Source organism: Lolium rigidum, chromosome 6 (genome assembly GCF_022539505.1).
Source record: "Lolium rigidum isolate FL_2022 chromosome 6, APGP_CSIRO_Lrig_0.1, whole genome shotgun sequence".
NCBI lineage: Eukaryota > Viridiplantae > Streptophyta > Magnoliopsida > Poales > Poaceae > Lolium > Lolium rigidum.
In genome coordinates this window covers 33,648,396-33,667,023 of record NC_061513.1, presented here as the reverse complement: position 1 = coordinate 33,667,023, position 18,628 = coordinate 33,648,396, and the positions used below count along the sequence as shown (strand labels likewise).

Sequence of the window (18,628 nt, the reverse complement as noted above, 5' to 3'; positions counted from 1 at the left end):
TTTAGTTACTTTAGTATGTTCTTACAAAAAACATTGTGTAGGAAAAAATCTTATGCCTATATGAAAATGTTCATGACTGTCAATTAAAATGTTTGTGTAAGATATTCACACAATTTTTGAGGTTGTGGCGATTTCTTTTTCATGAAATTTATTTCAGAAAGAATGTTCAGTAAATTGTTATGTACAGACAATGATGATAGTCAGTTGCATTGTCTTTCACAATGCCTTAGTATATTATTACAACCACAAACTGGCTTCATTTTTTTATTGTATATCTGGCTTTATTAATTCAGTTCAGAAAATACAATAGACCATGACAAAGATCTTTTTTCTTAACTTGGAAAACTCACCTGGGCTAAGCCCAGCCCAGTTCCATTCATGTCGTTTCCGAAGGAGATCTCTTTCCGAAAGGTCACCACAACCCCTCAGAAAGGAGAATTCCCTCAGAAAAGAAAAAATATTTTGACAAAGGAGAGAAAAAACTCATCTTGTTTCTATGATCGAATCCCCCACCGGCGACAATGGCGAAGGCCCCAAGGACGGGAGGAGCAACGCTTCCCACCCGCGGCCTCCCGGAGGAGATCATCTTCTGGGAAATCCTCACCCGCCTTCCCCCAAGATCCCTACTCCGCTGCCGCGCCGTCTGCCGCGACTGGCGCCGCGGCACCTCCAGCCGGGATTTCCTCCTCGTCCACCACGGCCGGCAGCCCAGACTCCCCGTCGTCTGCAGCTCCGGATACGGCGACGACCGCCACCAATACTTCTTCGCCTTCGATCACCGAGCTGCCGACGCCCGGCTCCAACCCGTTGCCCATCTTGAAGATTCTTCCTGTCTGGAGGCCTGCTGCGACGGCCTCCTCATCCTCTCCAACCACGGCGCGACAGGCACCTGCTACTCCGTCTCTAATATGGCCACGCGTCAGCATGCTCCCCTCCTGCAACTGTCGGACTTCGATTTATTGGGCATGTACCTGCACCGCGCTACCGACGAGTACCGGCTGTTACTGCAACGGACTCTCACCGATCCGCTACATGAAGGTCAAGTTGGCTGCTACATCTTCGCATTGGGCTCCGACCAGCCGCCGAGGTACATCGGGGGGCCAGTGGCTGCTGAATCAACCTACTTGCACACACCTGCCTTGGTCCGTGATAGCCTGCATTGGTTCCCAGTGCATCGTCAGAGTGACCCACAGCAATATCACGCTGGAAGCGAAGTGGTAATAGTATTTGACACCACATCCGAGTCGTTCCGGGAGATGCGTGCTCCAGATGTTCCTGGAAGGTCATGTATCTTTGAGATGGATGCCACGCTTGGCATCTATAGCTTGGACAAGGCCATGAAAACTGTTTACATATGGGTGTTGCAGAACTACGAAAGCGAGGTCTGGGAGCGGGAGTACATCATCAAATTGCCGGCCGCAGAAATCGAGAGGCGGTTTCGATGGTTGGATCACAATTGGACTGCCAGCGTTGTGTCGGTGGAAGGTGAAGTCCTCTTGCTGGTCAGTCATGGCGAGTGGCTTTTTTATATCAACATTGATGGCAAACTGGTTGACAACTTCCATCGTGATGGCCAGCACATCTATGCTTGGGACCTTCGGCTCAAGCAAACTCTTGTTCGACATAATTTCTTCGTGGCACTTGAAGGTTATGCTGTGAATGCTTTGCCTTTTGTCTGACGGTTGCTAATGAGGTGGTTATTCTCAATGACCTAGCTGTATCATGGATCAAGTATGAGCCTGTTGGCTTCCTCTTATTCTTTTTGTATTGATATACATAAGGTTATGATCAGAAGATCTGAATGTTATGTGACTACATAAATATATGATATTTTCCACCTACTTTTGGGCTGAAGTGACCTGTTGATGCTAAATTCACCAAGTCGTTTTGCTTTACTTTTGAAAATTTTACCAAACGATCCACCTCATGCATCTATGTTTCTGGGCTGGGGACTTGGCTTTGCCTTGTTTTTGTATTAGGGGTTCTTCTTAATAGTAGTCAATTGTTAGAAATCTGTATGCCTGATGTCCCTATTCGTTGGGCTGGGGAATTTATTTATTTACCTAGTGCATTCTCTTAGTACTCAATTGTTTGCAATCTATATGCCTAGTGTCCATTCATTGGGATGAGAAATTGCCTTTGCCTTTTATCATTTATTTACCTAGTGCTTTTTGTTAGTACTCAATTGTTGACAATCTATATGCCTCATTTCCCTATTCCTTGAACTGAAGAATTGGCTTTACCTTTACATCTTGTGATCTTTGTAATAGTCAATATTTTGCCTGTATCCACCCTTTGTTGTAGCTGATGAAGAAAAGAAACAGGATTTCCTCTTTGTTGACTTGTAGGCTGCATCTGATCTAGAAGACGGCTGGAATACTACTCGCTAAATATATAGTTGCATCCTAAGTCACTTTCTCGATGAAATGCTCTGTGTTCATTCATTTTTCTTCATGACTCTGTTCCAACTGGTTAGGTGGGTCTTATTACAGACAAAGCTCAGTGTTCCAGCAAGAAATGAAAACAAATATTTGTCCCGTTCCAATAAGAAGTGTGGTATTCCTGTAGAAAAGACTAGTACTGCAGCCTAAAATTCTATGTCTAGATGCATACCTTTTTTGTGCTATCCTAACACAACTTTTTGGTTGCATTGTTTGGAATGGTCTCTGCTTTACCTGGTAACCATTTAAAGGATGATATGATTTTTTTGATTGGTGCTTCATGAGTTGTTCAATCTTAACACAAGTCTTGGAAAACATGACTTGTACCAATAGGCATAGGGAAGGTTTCTGATTGTCAGGCTCATGTCTCAGGCCAATTGTGTAACGAAAGTACATGCAATTGTGAAAAGTAAGCCCTCTGATAAATTCTTACTGCATGTATTGTGTGCCATTGCAGGTAGTTGCTCAGCTGCTCGAACTTTGGCTGCCTGGTGTCAGCTGGGTGTTACTGACATGGCCTCTTCGGTGGAAGAATAAACTTGTGAGACAAAATATTTGGAGTGCCTACCTTGTTAAATTTTACACCATGTATGTAATACACTATATCAGCAAGTTCATCATCCAGATTAATTTATCCAGTACTTGTGTCCACGACATGAAACTGGTTCTTGATCGGGAACTCTTCACCGTAACCTGCAGTATTCTGTGCTTGATCGAGAGTTAGGGTTTCTTATTTGTTGAGTTGCAAGCTGCATCTGATTTTTAGAAGATGGTTGGAGCACTACTCGTGTAATTAAATGGTTGCATCATAAGTCAGTTTACCAGTGAAATGTTATGTTAAACTTAAATTTTCGTCATGATTCCGTTGCATCTAGTTACGTAGATCATATGGACACTAATAACTGAGAATTGAACAAGGTTATATTTATCTCGTTCTGAGGAGTTGCAGTATTCATGTAGAGAAGACTAGTACTGCAACTTGAAAATTCTAGGAATACCTTTTTGTGCTTGGAGCCTTGGACACCTTTTTTCTGCTGCATTGTTTGGGATCATCTCTTGTTATTTGAATTTACCTGCTAACCATGTTAATGGCTAATGCTCCATGGGATATAATAAGCATACAAAAGGCTTGTCATGGTCAGGCTCATGTCCCACATTGTGTTCATGCCTGAAACATGGACAAGCACCAGGCCAATTGTGTGACAATATAGTTGTAGAAGCAAGCACTCTGATCATAGTTACTAGCTTTACTAATATCTAAAAGACTAAAATTCTGTGACTAATATCTCAATCACTGAACTTCTCTGAATAATATGTCAAGCACTCAGATCAAGAAACGAAGCTTTTACTAATAAGCACTAAAATGCTTTGCCATGGTCTGTCTTAGGTCCCACATTTTGTTCATATCCCAGGTACATCACCAGGCCTGTTGTGTGACAATAAGTAGGAGTAAGTTTGTAGAAGTTGTAAAACTAAGTTCACCATCCAGATTAATTGATTCAGTACGTGTGTTTGCGATACGAAACTGGTGGTCGAGCAGTCTCTGGACCTGAAACTGTTTTCTGTTGTAGGGAGAGCAGCTGGAGATCCATGGAACGGCAGTTCCATGCGAAGCTACATCTATAAATTCTTCCCCTCACAGCTGCATCAAGTCTTGGTTAGTTGGTTTGTTCTCTGAAGCAGGATTATGTCCTGGTTGAGTTCTCGTGAAGCTTGCAGTTAGCATTCACTGATGGCGGAATGGATCAGTATGGGCCTGGAGAGCAGGGTGGGGTGGCATGGTACCACCTGGAGGGCCTGGACTTGGTGGGATTCTTGAGATCCTGGTAAGTGGATCTTCAGCTAAATATCACTCTCAGTTTGTTCACTTGCTAGCTTCACCAGATTGTTAGAAGAGCTTGGAGCACTACTCGTTATGTCAAATACATTGCATTATGGTCCAAACTTATTTTCGTCGCGTGGTTGCAGTGCAGTCCTTCAACCGAGCTGACTGATCGGCATGCCTGACGCAATAGATCCATCAGTCACTACTCATAAGCTGCACCGAGTGTCCAATATCGCTCTTTTTATTTTAGTGCAGGTGCAGCTCGATTTAGCCAGCTAGCCCACACCAGGTCTTGGCTAAGCCAGCCCAGCTGAGAACAAGAGCTAAGCCCAACACAAGATCGTTCCCCTTCTTGATTATCCTCCTCGCCCACCATCGTTGGCAACCCTCCCTGCCTATTGTCTAGGTAGGTGTGTAAATAGATAGGATAATTTCTGCATCGAAACCGGCGCCGATTCTGTTTTAAGATATACATATCCTATATTAAAGAATCCGGCGGACAAGGATACCGATTTCGGAGTTGTGTTCCGGATACGGTATAGGATTTGGTATAGCAAATAGCACGCGGATATGGATTATCAGAAATTTAGTTAGGATAACCTGAAGGTTTTAAACCGGATAATCTGAAGATGGCACGCTCGGTATCTATAGATGTGATGATGCCATGAAAACTGTTGATATATGGGTGTTGCAGGACTAAGAGCGCGAGGTTTGGGACTGCAATTACCGTGTCGAAGTGCTGGCGGCAAGGATCAGGGGGCAGTTGGGATTGCTGGATGACCCGTGGGATGTAAGGGTTGTGTCGGGGGATAGTGACATCCTCGTGATGGTCACTTATGGCCAGTGGCTGTGTTGCGTTGACACAAACAGCGAACTTGGTTGCTAGCTTCCGTCATGATGGCCAAGACCTGTATGCTTGCCAAACATCGGCTGAAACAAACTCTTGTTCAGCATACCTTCTTCACCGCACTAGAAGGTTATGACGTGAACGCTCCGCTTTTCATCTGACAACCGTCAAGTGAGGTTGTGCTTCTGAATAGCTTCCGTATTCTTTTTTTTTTGAAATTTTCACCAGGGGGAGAGGATCCCCACCTGAATTTCATTGATCATAAAAGGTTTAAGTTTGAAATATAGAGTTACATGCGGAGAGGTAGTCTCGCCATGACATGGTGTCCTCTTTGAATTTGGGAGTTTTGAATCTGTGTAGCCATAGTGATAGATCAGAGATTACATTAGCTATAGACTGAGACGGAGTCAGGACTTGGTCCCTGAATACCAACGCATTCCTGGTGTCCCAAATCTTCCAAAGGATAGCGAGTAGTATCGTTGGCCAAACTGACGGCGGTAGTTGACTAGAGGGTTGCATTTTCCCTGCATGGAGAGGCTGTAGTCCAATTGTCAGCCAGATCTGTTGAGCCACCGTGCATTCGAAGAAAAGGTGCATCTTATCCTCGATTATATGTGGGCATGCTGGGCAGAAAGGAGAGTCGAGGAGTCCTTTGTGGTGCAGTTTCTGTCTGGTGTTGAGTTTGTCGAGGTGCATGAGCCAAGCGAAGATCTTAACTCTGGCAGGGGCTCTTGATTCCCAGATGAGGGAAGTAGTATCATCCCTTTGGCTGTCTTGCAGATTGAGGTATGCATTCTTGCTGGAGAATTTAGAGCCATCCAGCATTATCCTAGAATCCAGCCCCTGTGTGAGATGAACCTCCTGCAGAAGAGACATGAGAGAGGCAAGCTCGGCCGTGGCCGCGTCAGAGAGTTGATTTCGCAGTCCATGATGTACCCCATTTTGGAGAATATCACAGACAAGTGCTTGGTGTTGTGTGTGATGTGAGAAAATTGTTGGGTGTGTTTGAGCTAGTGGCTCTGGTAGAAGCCATCTATCAAGCCAGAAGAATGTGTTTTGGCCACTTTTGACAGCACTGAGTAATGGCTCTAGTGTAGGCAGATTTTTGAATACTAGTTTGGCTAAGGAGGAGCTATGTTTCCCATGGTGTAGTGCCAGAGGAGATTGGTGTGTGATCCAGTGTCTCCGGGGAGTGTCAACATTCTGCAGTGGTTCCGTATTCTCATGAGTTGCAATATCTATGAAGTGGATCAGGACCAAGTATTAGCCAGTTGTCTTCTTGTTTTTCATCGTTGTGTATAAAGATGACCAAAAGCTCTTACTGCTATGTGGTTGCATGAAATATATGCTTGTTTCGGTACCTTTTTTGGTTGAAGGGTCTACTGTGTTTGTGGATGCTAAATTTACCCAAGTCATTTTGTTCTGGTTTTGGAATACTTACCGATTGATCTGCCTCATGTCTTCATTTTTTTAGGCTAAGGAGTTGACTTTGCTTTATTTTATTGACCAATTGGCTCCTACTACCTCCCATTGCATTTAATCGATGCAAACTGTATGCTAGCTTTGCCTATCGTAACACGATCGCTGCGTCGATCTTTTCTGATCGGAGGGTTTACTTATTAGTATACGTTAGTGAAGGAACAACAAAGGGTGTTGAAATGCTTGGCTATTTATCGTATCTTCTTGTAAGAACACATTGCTTTTCAAAGAGTATTTCTGTAATTTTGGAGGTTCTCCCTCTCCTGTTTAGGAAAATGTTCTATGCCCCTGATTTGCCAGTAATGATAACAATACTAGGGTAAACTGATGAATACTTGATATGGGAACTACAGTGGTGAACTAATCTGATGAATACAGGGGTGTTCAATTTTTCTTGTTCCTTAGGATATTCAGATAAATACCTGATGGGAGCTTGCACCTACCGTTCCAGCTACTGCTGGCACGAACCCCTTATAATGTGATCTATTTTTCCCTTATCTTGAAGTTCTCTGGGTGGATTTATTATGAAATGTTGTCAACTAATCTTGGGTACATGCATTTTAGTTGCAGCAGTTACACACGGCTAGCTCAACTAAAGAATTAACCATGTTCATATTGATGTAATGAGTTCTGATGTTCAGCAAATTCCATTTGCTATAACATTTCTTTTATTTCCTTTGCTGTGTTGGTATGCCCCTGATAATTGCTCAATGGGAACACTTCTATTTTGATGTATTGCAGCAGACGTGTCTCTGCGCTAATGATTAGGTTTTCCTGAAAAAGTGCCAGATTTGATTCAGAGGCTTTAGCTGCAGTGTTTCTCCTTAAGAGGAAGATACATGGATGTAAAATGCCTAGGTGTTTCTGATGCTTAGCAATTATAGGCTGGACTGATCTAACTCAAATATCTTTTTGCAGTTTGCTATTTTCAAATATGCATAGTAGCCTTTGCATTATTCCGAGGGTTTTGAGTGTTTCAATGGCGATCTCAAGAGGTGCATTTAGGCACCTAAAAGCATGCGAGGACAATATTTAACATTCGGGCAGAAAAGCTACTCCCTCCGATTCATATTAATTAACTTCAATATGGATGTATCTAGAACTAAAATGTGTCTTTGCAGGAACATCAGGATGTAGAGTTTTTTACAGGTTGTAGGAAAATTTCCAACTGTGCCGGATATAATTGGGAGGAAAAAGGACAGATGAAGTATACGTCACAGGCTCACAGTTCAGGCGTTGGAACCTTTTCCCCAGCCGGGGTCTCCGGTCGCAGCTCACCAAACATTTTCACGTGAACGGGCTATACCAGAGCCCTCCGTCCGTCTAGCTCCAGCAGCCAGCCTCTGTGTTAACAATGACAACACCACTGTCGGCTGATCAATCATACGCTAATCTCTTGGGTTCCAGACAATTGTACTGTAAACTGAATATTTAATCTGTGCCCTCTTGAGTCGATCGGTACGTGCAAATTGGCTTGACTAAGAAAATGAATCCAGAAAGAACACTGACATTGGATAAACCCTGTACTGAACCCACGGTCTCGCCTTGGTTGCAGGTCGTGCGTATTTGTTGCTTCTACAGCAAGAACTGGGGTATCCTTTAACTTTCTCTTGACAGTATAGTACAGTACTAGCAGTGCTATGTTTCGTGTGATTTCTGAGCCATTGTCATGATGTTGTCTTGGGAAGTTGAGATGATAGATTGATATGGCATCAGGCATATGAGGGCATCTCCAACCGGGCGACCCAAACGGACGTGCTGGGCCGTCCGTTTTGGGCCGTTTGGGTGGCCGAACGGACACCCGGACAGCGCCCCGCGTCCGCGTGTCCGTTTGGGTCGCATGCTGCGCCCAACGCGCGGACGCACCGCATATGTAATAAAAAAACATAAATGAAAATGAAAAATAAAAACAGCACAAAATAAATATAAACTACTGGTTAGTTAAACTTAGCCTTATTTTGGGCAATTTTTACACAAAAGAAAGCCCTATATGGGCTTTAAACTAAAAAAAAGAAGAAACCCTAGATAGGGTTTGCGAGCACGGTGGCCGCCGGCAGTACTACCCCCAGTAGTACTCGTCATCGTCGGCGTCGATGACGACGACGCCCCCGGCGGCGACGCGCTGTTCCGGCTCGACACGCCGGAGGGCACCGGGGACTCCGGCCAGGGCTCCCACCGCGCCCTTTCCCAGGCGGAGTGCGGGTTCGGCGGGCTCGCCGGCCTGCGCAGCCGTGCCCTGCGCGCGGACTCCTGCCGGAGCTGCTCCTCCTCCGCCAGGCGCTCCTCCTCCGCCAGGCGCGCGGCCCGGCGCTCCTCCTCCGCCAGGCGCCGCCTGACGCGTAGCCTCCTCCTGACGGTGCGCCAGGTCGAGGAAGGCCCACGCCTCCGCCTGGGCGTCCTCCTGGGCCTTCCTGGCCGCCTCCTCCAGCGCGGAGGTGCGCAGCGCCTCGGCGAGGTGCGGCCATTTGGCCAGCTCGTCGAGGTCCAGCTGCTCGCGGGACGCCGCGAGCGCCGCCTGCAGCTCCGGGTCGGCCTCCTCCTGGGGCTGCGGCTGCGGCTGTGGCTGGGGCGCGGGCTCGTTGATGTAGAGCCCGCCGGGGCGGCGGCCTGCCCGCCTGGCAGGTGTGCGTGGCTGCGCGCGAGGCCGCGCCGTCGCGGATGTGAAGCACGTGCGCCGGCGCGCATCGTGCTCCACCTCGAACCACAAGTCCCAGTTGGGACTTGCGTCGCCGTACGCCGGGTCCTGCTGGAGGTCCGCCGGCGGCCGAGCGCGGCGCCTCCGGATCTCGGCGTAGCGGGCGCGGCCGGAGCCCGGGATGGGCGGCACCGAAACCCGATCCGGGCTCGGGTGCCGGCCGTGGGGAGGTGCACGTCCCCCACGGCATTGGGACGCCGGCGTCCCGGAACATCCGCGCCACCGCAACGGTGACGTAGATCCGCTCGCGTCCGGGAGGCGCCGGCGGCCCCATTGCGAACGCCGGCGGCGCGACTTGCCGGCTGCCGCCGGCCTCGTGGTCGTTGGCGGACGGCTCGAACTCGCGCTTCGGGGCCATGGCGGCGCGGAAGCTTCGAGCTCGCGCGTGCGGCCGGAGTGGAAAGTGGGGACCGGATAGGGACAGGTCCCCTTCCCGATCCACATTTAATAGGACTGGGGCACCGACAGGTGGGCCAGCCACGCGGACAGGGCGGACAGGCGAGGACGCCGCGTGCCATCCGCGGCCACGCAAACCCGGCCCAGATTTGGGCCGGATTTGCGTCGTTCCGGACGCCGCGGCCGTCCGCTTTTGCGGTGCGTCCCTGCGTTGGGCCGGGTTTTTGTCCGTTTCGACCCATCCGGACGCGCGGGCGCGGGATGGGTCGCCCGGTTGGAGATGCCCTGAGAGATTCCACGCCACATTGAGATCGATGTGGAAATCAGCTCTTTTGCGTCCCATCATTTCTGTGCCTTCCTATTCTTGTTCCCTTCGTCTGTTCTTTACCTGCGCCACACACCGCCAATGGCCACACGAGGTGCTTCTGCACTCCAGTTATGTTGCACGCTGTTGCTATTCACCGCCGGGGTGTAATCTGAATACGGTCTGGACTGCAAATTTGACATCTGTGTGGTTCCAACAGGTGAATGTTGAAGACTGACCAGAGAGTAAATTGATGGGTTCTGCTTTCTGCTGGTGCATGCTGCAGTGTGCAACAGTGCACCCATTCTATAAGTAATTTCTGGCTAATAGAATGGCATGATTTTGGAGCCGCAGACCAATCAGCTCATACTCCCTTACACAGGCACGCGAATTGTTCTCTTCTGAGTTTTTTGGACTAGCCTTTTGAAGTTGCAGTTTGGGTATTTTCTTGGCTAATGCATTGCATTTTTCTGTATGCTGCTTCTGACTACTGTAATTTACGTGCGGAGACATTAGGGCCACGACATCATGTAATCTGAGGTCGACGATGGCTCTCGAGCCAGCATCCATAACACTATGGCTGCAGCTTAGTTTTGTTTCTTGGCATCTGAATGCATTGTAACAGCTGGTGCCATTCTAGGTACACTATTAAGTGTTGCCATAGGAAGGGGATTCCGTGCTCCTGGGCATCAGTGCTCTCACCAGGTGGCTATGCGTGATTTGTTGCTTTGGGCCTTGAAATCTGTGCCAGAATGTATTTCTTCGGAATACAAGCAGCTGGAATATAATATACGAAGGAATACGTAGGCTAGAGACAGTAGAACTGCAGCAGGTAAGGCACGCTGGGACCATCAGTTCAGCTGTGCCAGCTTTTATGTCACATTTTTAGTCGATATGCAGGTGGGCCACACTTACTGTGTAAACGTGATGAGCCATCCAGCTAGGGGTGGGCATTCGCCATGATCAAAAAATTGGTTTTCAAATTTCTATTTCAAATTCGGTCAAAAAAATGAAGACCAAAATATATTTGTTACTTTTACTACCTGACAAATTCGGGTACCCAATAGTTTGGGTTCGGTGACCGAACAGTGTGATCGACGTTGAAACTTATACATTATTTAGTAAAACATTGGCATATATTATTATCAATTGACACGAATAAATGTTCAATAATCTAAACAAAAATGTAACAACGCTAGAGAAGTTTATAAAAATTCAACAATATCACATCTCACACATATCACAAAATCTAAAGATTGGGCCAGTCTTACGTAAAATTCGGCTAGTTCGGTCTATTCGGCTACTCAGAACAAAATGACCGAATTGACCAAACTTAATTCCGTCTATAAAAAATTTTACCCAATATTTTATTGGTCATTTCGGTCTCGGTCTTTTCGGTTTCGGTCTCAGTCTTTTCGGTTTCGGTCTTCGGTCATCGGTTTTTTTGCCCGCCGTGACATCCATCTTATTCGAACGCACGTATGCGCCACATGACGAAACTCAAGCACACCTCTTCTTGCTCATCCATAGGCTATTGGAGCTGTTTAAGCCGAGATGATGCAGATTGCTGTTGCGGAGCACGATAACGCGTAAATTCCTGTTAGAGCAACTCTAGCAGAACACGTAAAATGGGCCAAACCAATATCTTTTTTTGTTGATTTACAGTTTCGCTAGGTTTGCGTCGCAGATTAGCTCCCAATTCGCGGTCTGGCCCGTAAACATTTCACTGGGTCCGTGAAATCGTCGGCTCGGCCGGTATATATAGAGGTCGATGCAGTGGGTACGAGTTAGAAATACTACTTCTCCTCCGCCGCTCCACCACTCCGCCGCAGCCGCATGCACACTCCGGTGAGGAATTCCGTCGCATCCGCCGCACCTATGCACCCACTCCGTATCGCCAGCACGCTCTCCATCACCATCCGACAACGAGGTGACCTCGGACGAGGAGGAGGCACCTGCGAAGGGGTTTGACGACGGCGACTACCGGCATGGGCGCCGAACAGTCGGGATTGGCTCCGTGTCTTCCAGCCCGAACAAGAGACGAAGATCACCCGTTTCTCTAGCCCGACACCGGGCGGTTCAACCGCATCGGCCGGCGAGCGTGATGGCATGGGTAAGACGCCATTCAGATGCTCGTCCCGCACGACTACCTTCTTCCTCGCGATGATGTTTGCCGAGGAGAGTTCTTCTCCGCGCAGTTGCGGCCGGGCTCACGCTCATCCGAAGAGGGGAACGCCGGCGTTCCTCACCGCATCCGCCACCACGACGCGCCGACAAACATCGTCATCCGCTACGCACCGCGTGGGTCTTCTTCGGCACCGGCGCCCCTTTGCCCGAAGAAAGGGAGGAGCACTCGCCGCCGCGTGGGCGCATGTACCTCCAGCTTTATTCCACCGCCACCGAAGGAGAATCGATGGTGGGAGATCAAGCTTGAGATCCAGGCGTCGCACTGTGTGCCGAATGACCCGGAAGACACGTCGGGCCAGGCGGTGCTATTGAACTGCATGTTCAACACGGTACTGCATGGGCGACAATCGGTTCGCGGAGTGCTGGTCGGCGACGAACAATGGCAATGTCGTCGACCTCATGGACAAAACCGACACCAGCTCCGGCTCCAAAGGAGGAGGACTACGACAGCCTCAACGAAGCATTTTTCTCCACCGACAACGACCACGATGACGGTGGCGCGGAGAGCAAGGCCTACTGCACTTCAAATAATTTAGTTTTTAAATAATGTTTAGTTTAAATTTTGCAAGATTTTGTTTTAATTTCAATGAATTTCGGTGTCTAGTTAAATTCATGAAGTTTTCAATAAAAAAAAGTGGGCCGGCCATATGGGGGCGCCGGTCCTAGCCGGGCTAACCATGTCTAGGTATAGTTTTGTGTGAAACCATTAAACTTCTCCGTAAATAATGAAAAATGAGGATATTTTGCCATAATTCAATTAAAAAATTGTTAATGTATGTATGTGCATTTGGAAATTGCAAAGATTTGGATGTAGAACTCTGTTAGGTAAATTTTATTCCCAGACTTCATGGATTATTTAGAAAAATCAGTTATACTAAGTATGGAATAACTATTTAGTTTCGGTAATAGCAAATAGTGAGAAAACTGAAAATGTACCACAGTTTGCGGGGAAGCAATGATTAAAAATCAACGTCTCATTTTCTTTTGTTTTTTTCTTTTTCGAGGGTACATTCTCTTTTGTAAAACACCAGAATTTGCGGTGTTCACACTACAAGCCGGTTTGGAGTTTCCAACCACAAGGAAGCTGAGCCAGAGCAAAGGCAAACCTGCGGCTGCGGTTAGCTCGTCCAGCACAGAAGTCAGCACACATCAGTCTCAGGCTGTCAGCACAGTGCAGCGTACAATGTCCCCGCATTAAATGAACCGCCCAGTGAAATACAGAGTGGCTGCTGCTATACAGCCGCATACTATCTTCATACTGAAAACCATACAGACAGATGGATGGACCGATTGAGAAAACCAACGGCACAGGAGATCTCCACGTGGCAGGAGCACTGGTGCTCATGTTCTAAAAGAACTTTCCGGTTGCCATATTGGTTTTTACTGATATAGTTGGTTTGGTTTTATGAACGAATGGAAACCCATGAAGCAATGAGATGGTGTATTGTCTATCAGGAGTACGACGATGTGTGATCTGTATGTCTGTAGTTATCAAATTGTTGCTAGTGTAAACTCTTTAATCAACTTCTTATCACGCGCATTGCAAAAGGACGATGATGATTATTATTCCAACTACAGAAGCATCAGCGACTAGGAAGCTGAAGAATACAGCAACACTTCCACGTCCTCCACCTCGTTCAGAGGAGATGGCAGTCAGGCGGTCATGGTGGAGGATCAACAGGAGCCTGTAGATTTTGGTGTACTGGCGGCGAATTTGGTGGATGTAACGAGCTCGACGACGGCGACAATGAGTGGAGCAGCCGGCAACGGCGGATACTGCTCCTGGAGCTAAAACAAGAAAAGGAGAAGACGCCCGAGCATTTGTTCATCACGGTCCAACATCAAATCTTTCCTTCCGGCGCCGGCGTGCCCATCGACACGGCTGCCCAGAACTCCTCGTCCTGCTCGAGCGCTGCCATGTGCTCCGGCGTCAGCGACACCTCCGCGTCCACGCTGCCCCTGCCATCTCGGCCAGGGTACAGCGACATCCTGCCGTCGACCTTGTTCGCCTTGCCGCTTCGCACCGCCACCGGCCTCCCCCACCCGAAGTCGCATCCGTACATGTCGAACCGCGGCGAGCTCCCCACCATCGTCCCGTGCGGGTCGTACCACCGCATCGTGTACACCACCGGCTCTGCCATCCACGCCGCCACGCGCGCCCTGATGGCCTCGTCGTCGTGCGCCGCCACCGCGCGTCCCACGGCCGCCGCTGCCCACCCGTGCCGACCGCGTTCGAGCAGCGTCGACGCGCGCACCGGCGCTTCCGTGCTCACGGCGTCGATGCTGTTGCCAAAGTACTCTGCCGGCAGCGCCGGTCGGAGCCGAGCGCGGTTGTTGATGGCCGCGCGGCACGTCGTCTCTTGCTCGGGGGCCGGGCGCCGCGCGCGGGTGATGCAACGCCACGCCAGCGAGCTCAGAGCCTGGAACCGCGTCAGAGCGGCGGCGCCCGCCGTGTCGCCGGCGGCCATGAGCTCTTGCCGGGCCCGCTCCTTGAGCAACGCCAGCGACTCCGCCGAGAAGTGCAGCATGCGCGTGCGCAGCGGCGGTGGCTCCGACCGCTCGATCAATTCGGGCAGGTCGGCGCATGCTAGCACGATCGGCGACGCCGGGCCGCCGTCGGCCGACCAACGCTCCAGCAAGGGCGCCCGGCGCGATGTCAGCGGGCGAGGGGCTTCTCCTTCCAGGGTCACAAGATTATTAAGCCTGGCGCGTGCGGTCTCGGCCCAGGCGTTGAGGAAATCCCACAAGGCGGTACCGTCGGCCAGCGCGTGATTGCAGACGAATCCGACGAACACGCCGTCGGCGAGCTCGGTGACCTGGACGACGAAGAGGGGGAGCTCGTGGCCGTCGAAGCCGACGGCGTCGCCGAGCGGGAAGAATGACTGGACGACGCGCGGCACGTCCGCGTCGGGAGGAATCACGTCGGCGATGTACACGCCGTCTGCGACGGCGTGGACGATCTTGACGCCCTGGCCGTCGCAGTCGATGGACACCGAGTACCCCACGACGTTACCGAGCTCGTCATGGTGCTTTTCGGTAACGAAACGTCCAGCGACGGGATAGTAGTCACCGAGCACGTCGCCGAGTGCGGCGGCGAGATGGTCGACGAGCTGGAACGTGGACGGCGAAGGGGGCTTATGGAAGAGGAGGCCCTTCTGGATGTAGTCGGTGGAGAGCATGGCAACGTCCCAGGAGGTGAGCGGGATGCTGTGGCGTGGCCGCGGCGGCGGCTTCACCGTGGAAGAAGACACCACCCGCACCATTGCCGACGGCTTCATTTTCTCTGTGAGGACAAGGAAAGTTGCGTGGCACTGGATCCGATCTGTTCCATTCTTTTAGATATGGTGATGAGCACACTCCTATATACTACTTCGTCCCAAAGAACAAGGTGCACGCGTATTCCAAAACGAATTTTAACCATAAAAATTAAGTAACACAATCTTAATTATATTACTACCTCTGTCCAAAAAAAGATGTCTCAACTTTTTAAAAATTTAGATGTATCTTATACTAAATCTAGTCTAGATACATCTAAATTTTAACTAAGTTAAGACATCCTTTTATGGACGGAGGGAGTATATGTAATTAGTATAGTTGGATTCGTATTGAAAAACACTTTCTAATGATGCTAATTTCATACAAACAATCTTTATATATTTGAAGTAATTCTTGGTCAAACAAAAAACACGTAAAACGAGGGCGTCTTATTCCTTGAATCGGAGGTAGTATATGATTATATATATGATGTATATGACAGTATATCGGTGTTACAAAGTTGCTCCATGAGTTGTATGTTCTGGGGAGAAAGAAACTACTGTGAACTAAGATCATCTCTAACCGTTACTGAAAAAAAGGCTCGGAACCGAAAAATTTAGGCCGAAATAGGCCTAGAACAGGGCCCAAACTCGCGGCTTGGCATGTAAACAGAGCTCGGGGCCTGAGAAACTTGGCGGCCGCCTCGTATTAAAACAGGTCGCGAGGGGAGTTCGGTTTCCAAACCCTACTCCTCTACGCCGCTACCACTCGCCTCCGCCGCCACCAGCCTCCTCTCCGACGAGCAATCCAGCGCGCAGAAGCTTAGCTTTGCCCCAACTCCGTGACGCCATGGCCTCGCGTGGTGGCTCTGCACGGGGCGGCGTGGGATTGGGTGGCGGGGAATCGCCGCCGCGGCCCCCGTGTTCCGCACTTAGGCGGAACGCCGGAAGTTCAACCGGTCGGAGGGCGCGATCTCGGCGGCGGAGGCCCGCGCTCGCTTCTGCCAGGAGGAGGCTCACGCCGTCCGCAAGGTGCGTGAGTACGAGGCGGCGTGCCGGGAGGAGCGTGTCTGCCACGTCAAGCTCGAGATAGTCGGGCTTGACTCCGAGTAGTGGGGCTCTTCACCCACCTCTGCGTCGACGCCGCCCTCCGCCTCAACGCTCGAGCTCCGCCACCACCGGCACCGCCACACGCAGAGGCCAATCGAGCCTCCTTTTGCTTGGAATTAGTCCGTGCGGTTAGGGCTACTAGATAATTTAGGTTTTCAGTAAGTAACTATTATATAACTTTTGATGCTAAATCGGAGCATCAAACTACCTTTTGTATATGATCATCGATGAATTCTCCCACGACATTTGAATTGCGTTTTTTCGGTTCGTGTATACGGGTTCTGTTCTGCGCCAGCTGCAAAATCTTCCTCCCCCATGTTATCAGAAGACTGAATATAGGTTTTTTGGTTCTGAAGTTTTCTGTTACTGTTAGAGATGCTCTAGCAGAGCTCGTAAACATCCAAAAACCAAATAATAACCGCTAGTTTACGGGTTTGGGTCGAAAAGCGGCGCAGATCAATTGCCGTAAATGAGCCAAAACCAAAAAAAAGTTTTCAGGTCGAGACCGAAAACCCAACTCAGCATGTATTTGTAGGACTGAAAGGACGAACTGAACACAAACCCCTACACATGGCGCGCTGAAACTTCAAATGAGGCCAACTACTTCCGCCGGTACATTCGACGGAATCCGGCCAAATTCCGACGAATCTCAACCTAATTCGATCGAGATGTAGCATCGCGACCTTTCTGGACTACATCAGGACGGCTGACGGTAGGTGGCGCAGCGCGGGGCGAGGTGAGCTCGCAGCAGCGCGGGGTGGCGCAGGGCTGAGCGTCGCGGGGCTGGGCAGGGTGGGTCAGCGCCGAGTTGGGCATGGTCGGGGTGGGTCAGGGCAAGGGGTGGCACGGGGCTGAGCGTCACGGGGCTGGGCAGGGTGGGTCAGCGCCGAGTTGGGCATGGTCGGGGTGGGTCAGGGCAAGGGGTGGCGCGGGGCTGGGCAGGGCGGGGACGAGGCAGGGGCGGCACGAGGCTGGGCAGGACGGGCCGGGGCAGGGGCGGGGTGGCGCGGCGCTAGGAAGGTCGGTGCAGGGGCGATGCGGCGCGGGGCTAGGGACAGGGCGGCGTAGGGCTCGAACGAGGGAAAAAGAAGATCAAGCCAGGGAAGACGAGGGATAAAATAAAAGAAAAAACTAATAGGGAAACCTTTAGTGGCATATTTCTGAATATGATGTTTACAGATTTTTTGCTTCACGGTTCTGTTTTGATCTGCGCCAGTAATTTTCGACCCATAAACATGAGTACGATAAACTGAACTTGATGTTTCCAATAGATGCTCTAATAAAGAAAGCTGAGAGAGCTCAAAGAGGCCCAAAGAGGGAGCTGCCCGTGTCGTGTGTGGCAAGCCTCCGGAGTATGTCTTATATAGTGACATCTAGGGAACAAAGCGTGGCCTGTAGATACATGACATAACTACTGAAGTCTTGTCACACTATTTACTACAGTGACCAGCACATACTACTATTAATCAACAGTGGGTGTAGGCTGGCCCTATCGATAGCAGGCAGGGGTAGCACGCAGGGGTAGCACGATGCTCTGCCTGGTCGCTGGATGGCAAGAGCATCCTTGGATGCTTGCTTGAATCTGGAAGGTGGTATTTGGTGTTCACGTGGTGGAGTAGCAGCCGGCCATGCGGGTTCGTACGGGCGCCTGGGAGCGGACGCGGCGCTGGGTGAGCCGGCCGATCCATCGTGGCCGCAAAGGAGCGGCAGCCGCAGCTACCATGTAGCTGCCACCGCTCGGGGCGTCACCCGGCCCATCCGGGCTGTGGAAGGAGGTGCCGGCCAAGGGCCTGCCAGCCGGAACCTGGCCCAGGAAGGGCTCCAGCCTGAGTCCGCCCAGGTGCGGAAGGAAAAGCCGGCCCAGGAAGGGCGCACCCGGACGGGCCGCGGGGCGCACAGCCGGAAGCCGGCCAGGCCCCGTCTCTAATATTCTTTTCTTCACTGTTTCCTTCGTATCTTTTGCATTGTTTCATATTTTCTTGATCCGTGAATTGCTGCACCTCGTCAGCTCGAGGACTTTGGGGGTTATCCTCCTGTTAAAGGGAAAACTCCATGCAATCTTAAATTAAGAATCAACAGATTATAGCTAT

General features: G+C 50.1%; 2 protein-coding genes across 3 annotated transcripts; one reads left to right on the top strand and one right to left on the bottom strand.

The window, feature by feature from the left end:
* Positions 1-483: 483 nt before the first annotated feature.
* On the top strand, positions 484-2,967 carry LOC124665763. 2 transcript variants are annotated; one of them, XR_006990681.1, is made up of 2 exons: positions 484-1,731; positions 2,899-2,954. XR_006990681.1 is itself a non-coding variant. In XM_047203142.1 (2 exons), the coding sequence occupies exon 1, from the start codon at positions 522-524 to the stop codon at positions 1,677-1,679; it is 1,158 nt and encodes a 385-aa protein (XP_047059098.1). In that variant the 5' UTR covers positions 484-521; the 3' UTR covers positions 1,680-1,693; positions 2,899-2,967. The 2 variants fall into 2 exon arrangements, 1 of the variants encoding a protein (XP_047059098.1); XM_047203142.1 differs by having other exon boundaries at positions 484-1,693; positions 2,899-2,967.
* Positions 2,968-13,313: 10,346 nt separating this feature from the next.
* LOC124662419 (uncharacterized acetyltransferase At3g50280-like) lies at positions 13,314-15,452 on the bottom strand. The gene is made up of 3 exons (XM_047200258.1): positions 14,053-15,452; positions 13,394-13,514; positions 13,314-13,334 (listed from the first exon to the last, which is right to left on the bottom strand). The coding sequence occupies exons 1-3, from the start codon at positions 15,450-15,452 to the stop codon at positions 13,314-13,316; spliced, it is 1,542 nt and encodes a 513-aa protein (XP_047056214.1).
* Between the last annotated feature and the right edge of the window lie 3,176 nt (positions 15,453-18,628).

Excerpts from the sequence above, each read along its gene's own strand:
- LOC124665763 (XM_047203142.1), top strand. The coding sequence starts at position 522 with ATGGCGAAGGCCCCAAGGACGGGAGGAGCAACGCTTCCCACCCGCGGC.
- LOC124662419 (XM_047200258.1), bottom strand. The coding sequence starts at position 15,452 with ATGAAGCCGTCGGCAATGGTGCGGGTGGTGTCTTCTTCCACGGTGAAG. Across the intron at positions 13,515-14,052 it reads GAGGAGTTCTGGGCAGCCGT|CACCAGTGCTCCTGCCACGT; the intron begins GTCGATGGGCAC and ends TTAGAACATGAG. Across the intron at positions 13,335-13,393 it reads TGTATAGCAGCAGCCACTCT|CCTGAGACTGATGTGTGCTG; the intron begins GTATTTCACTGG and ends CTGTGCTGACAG.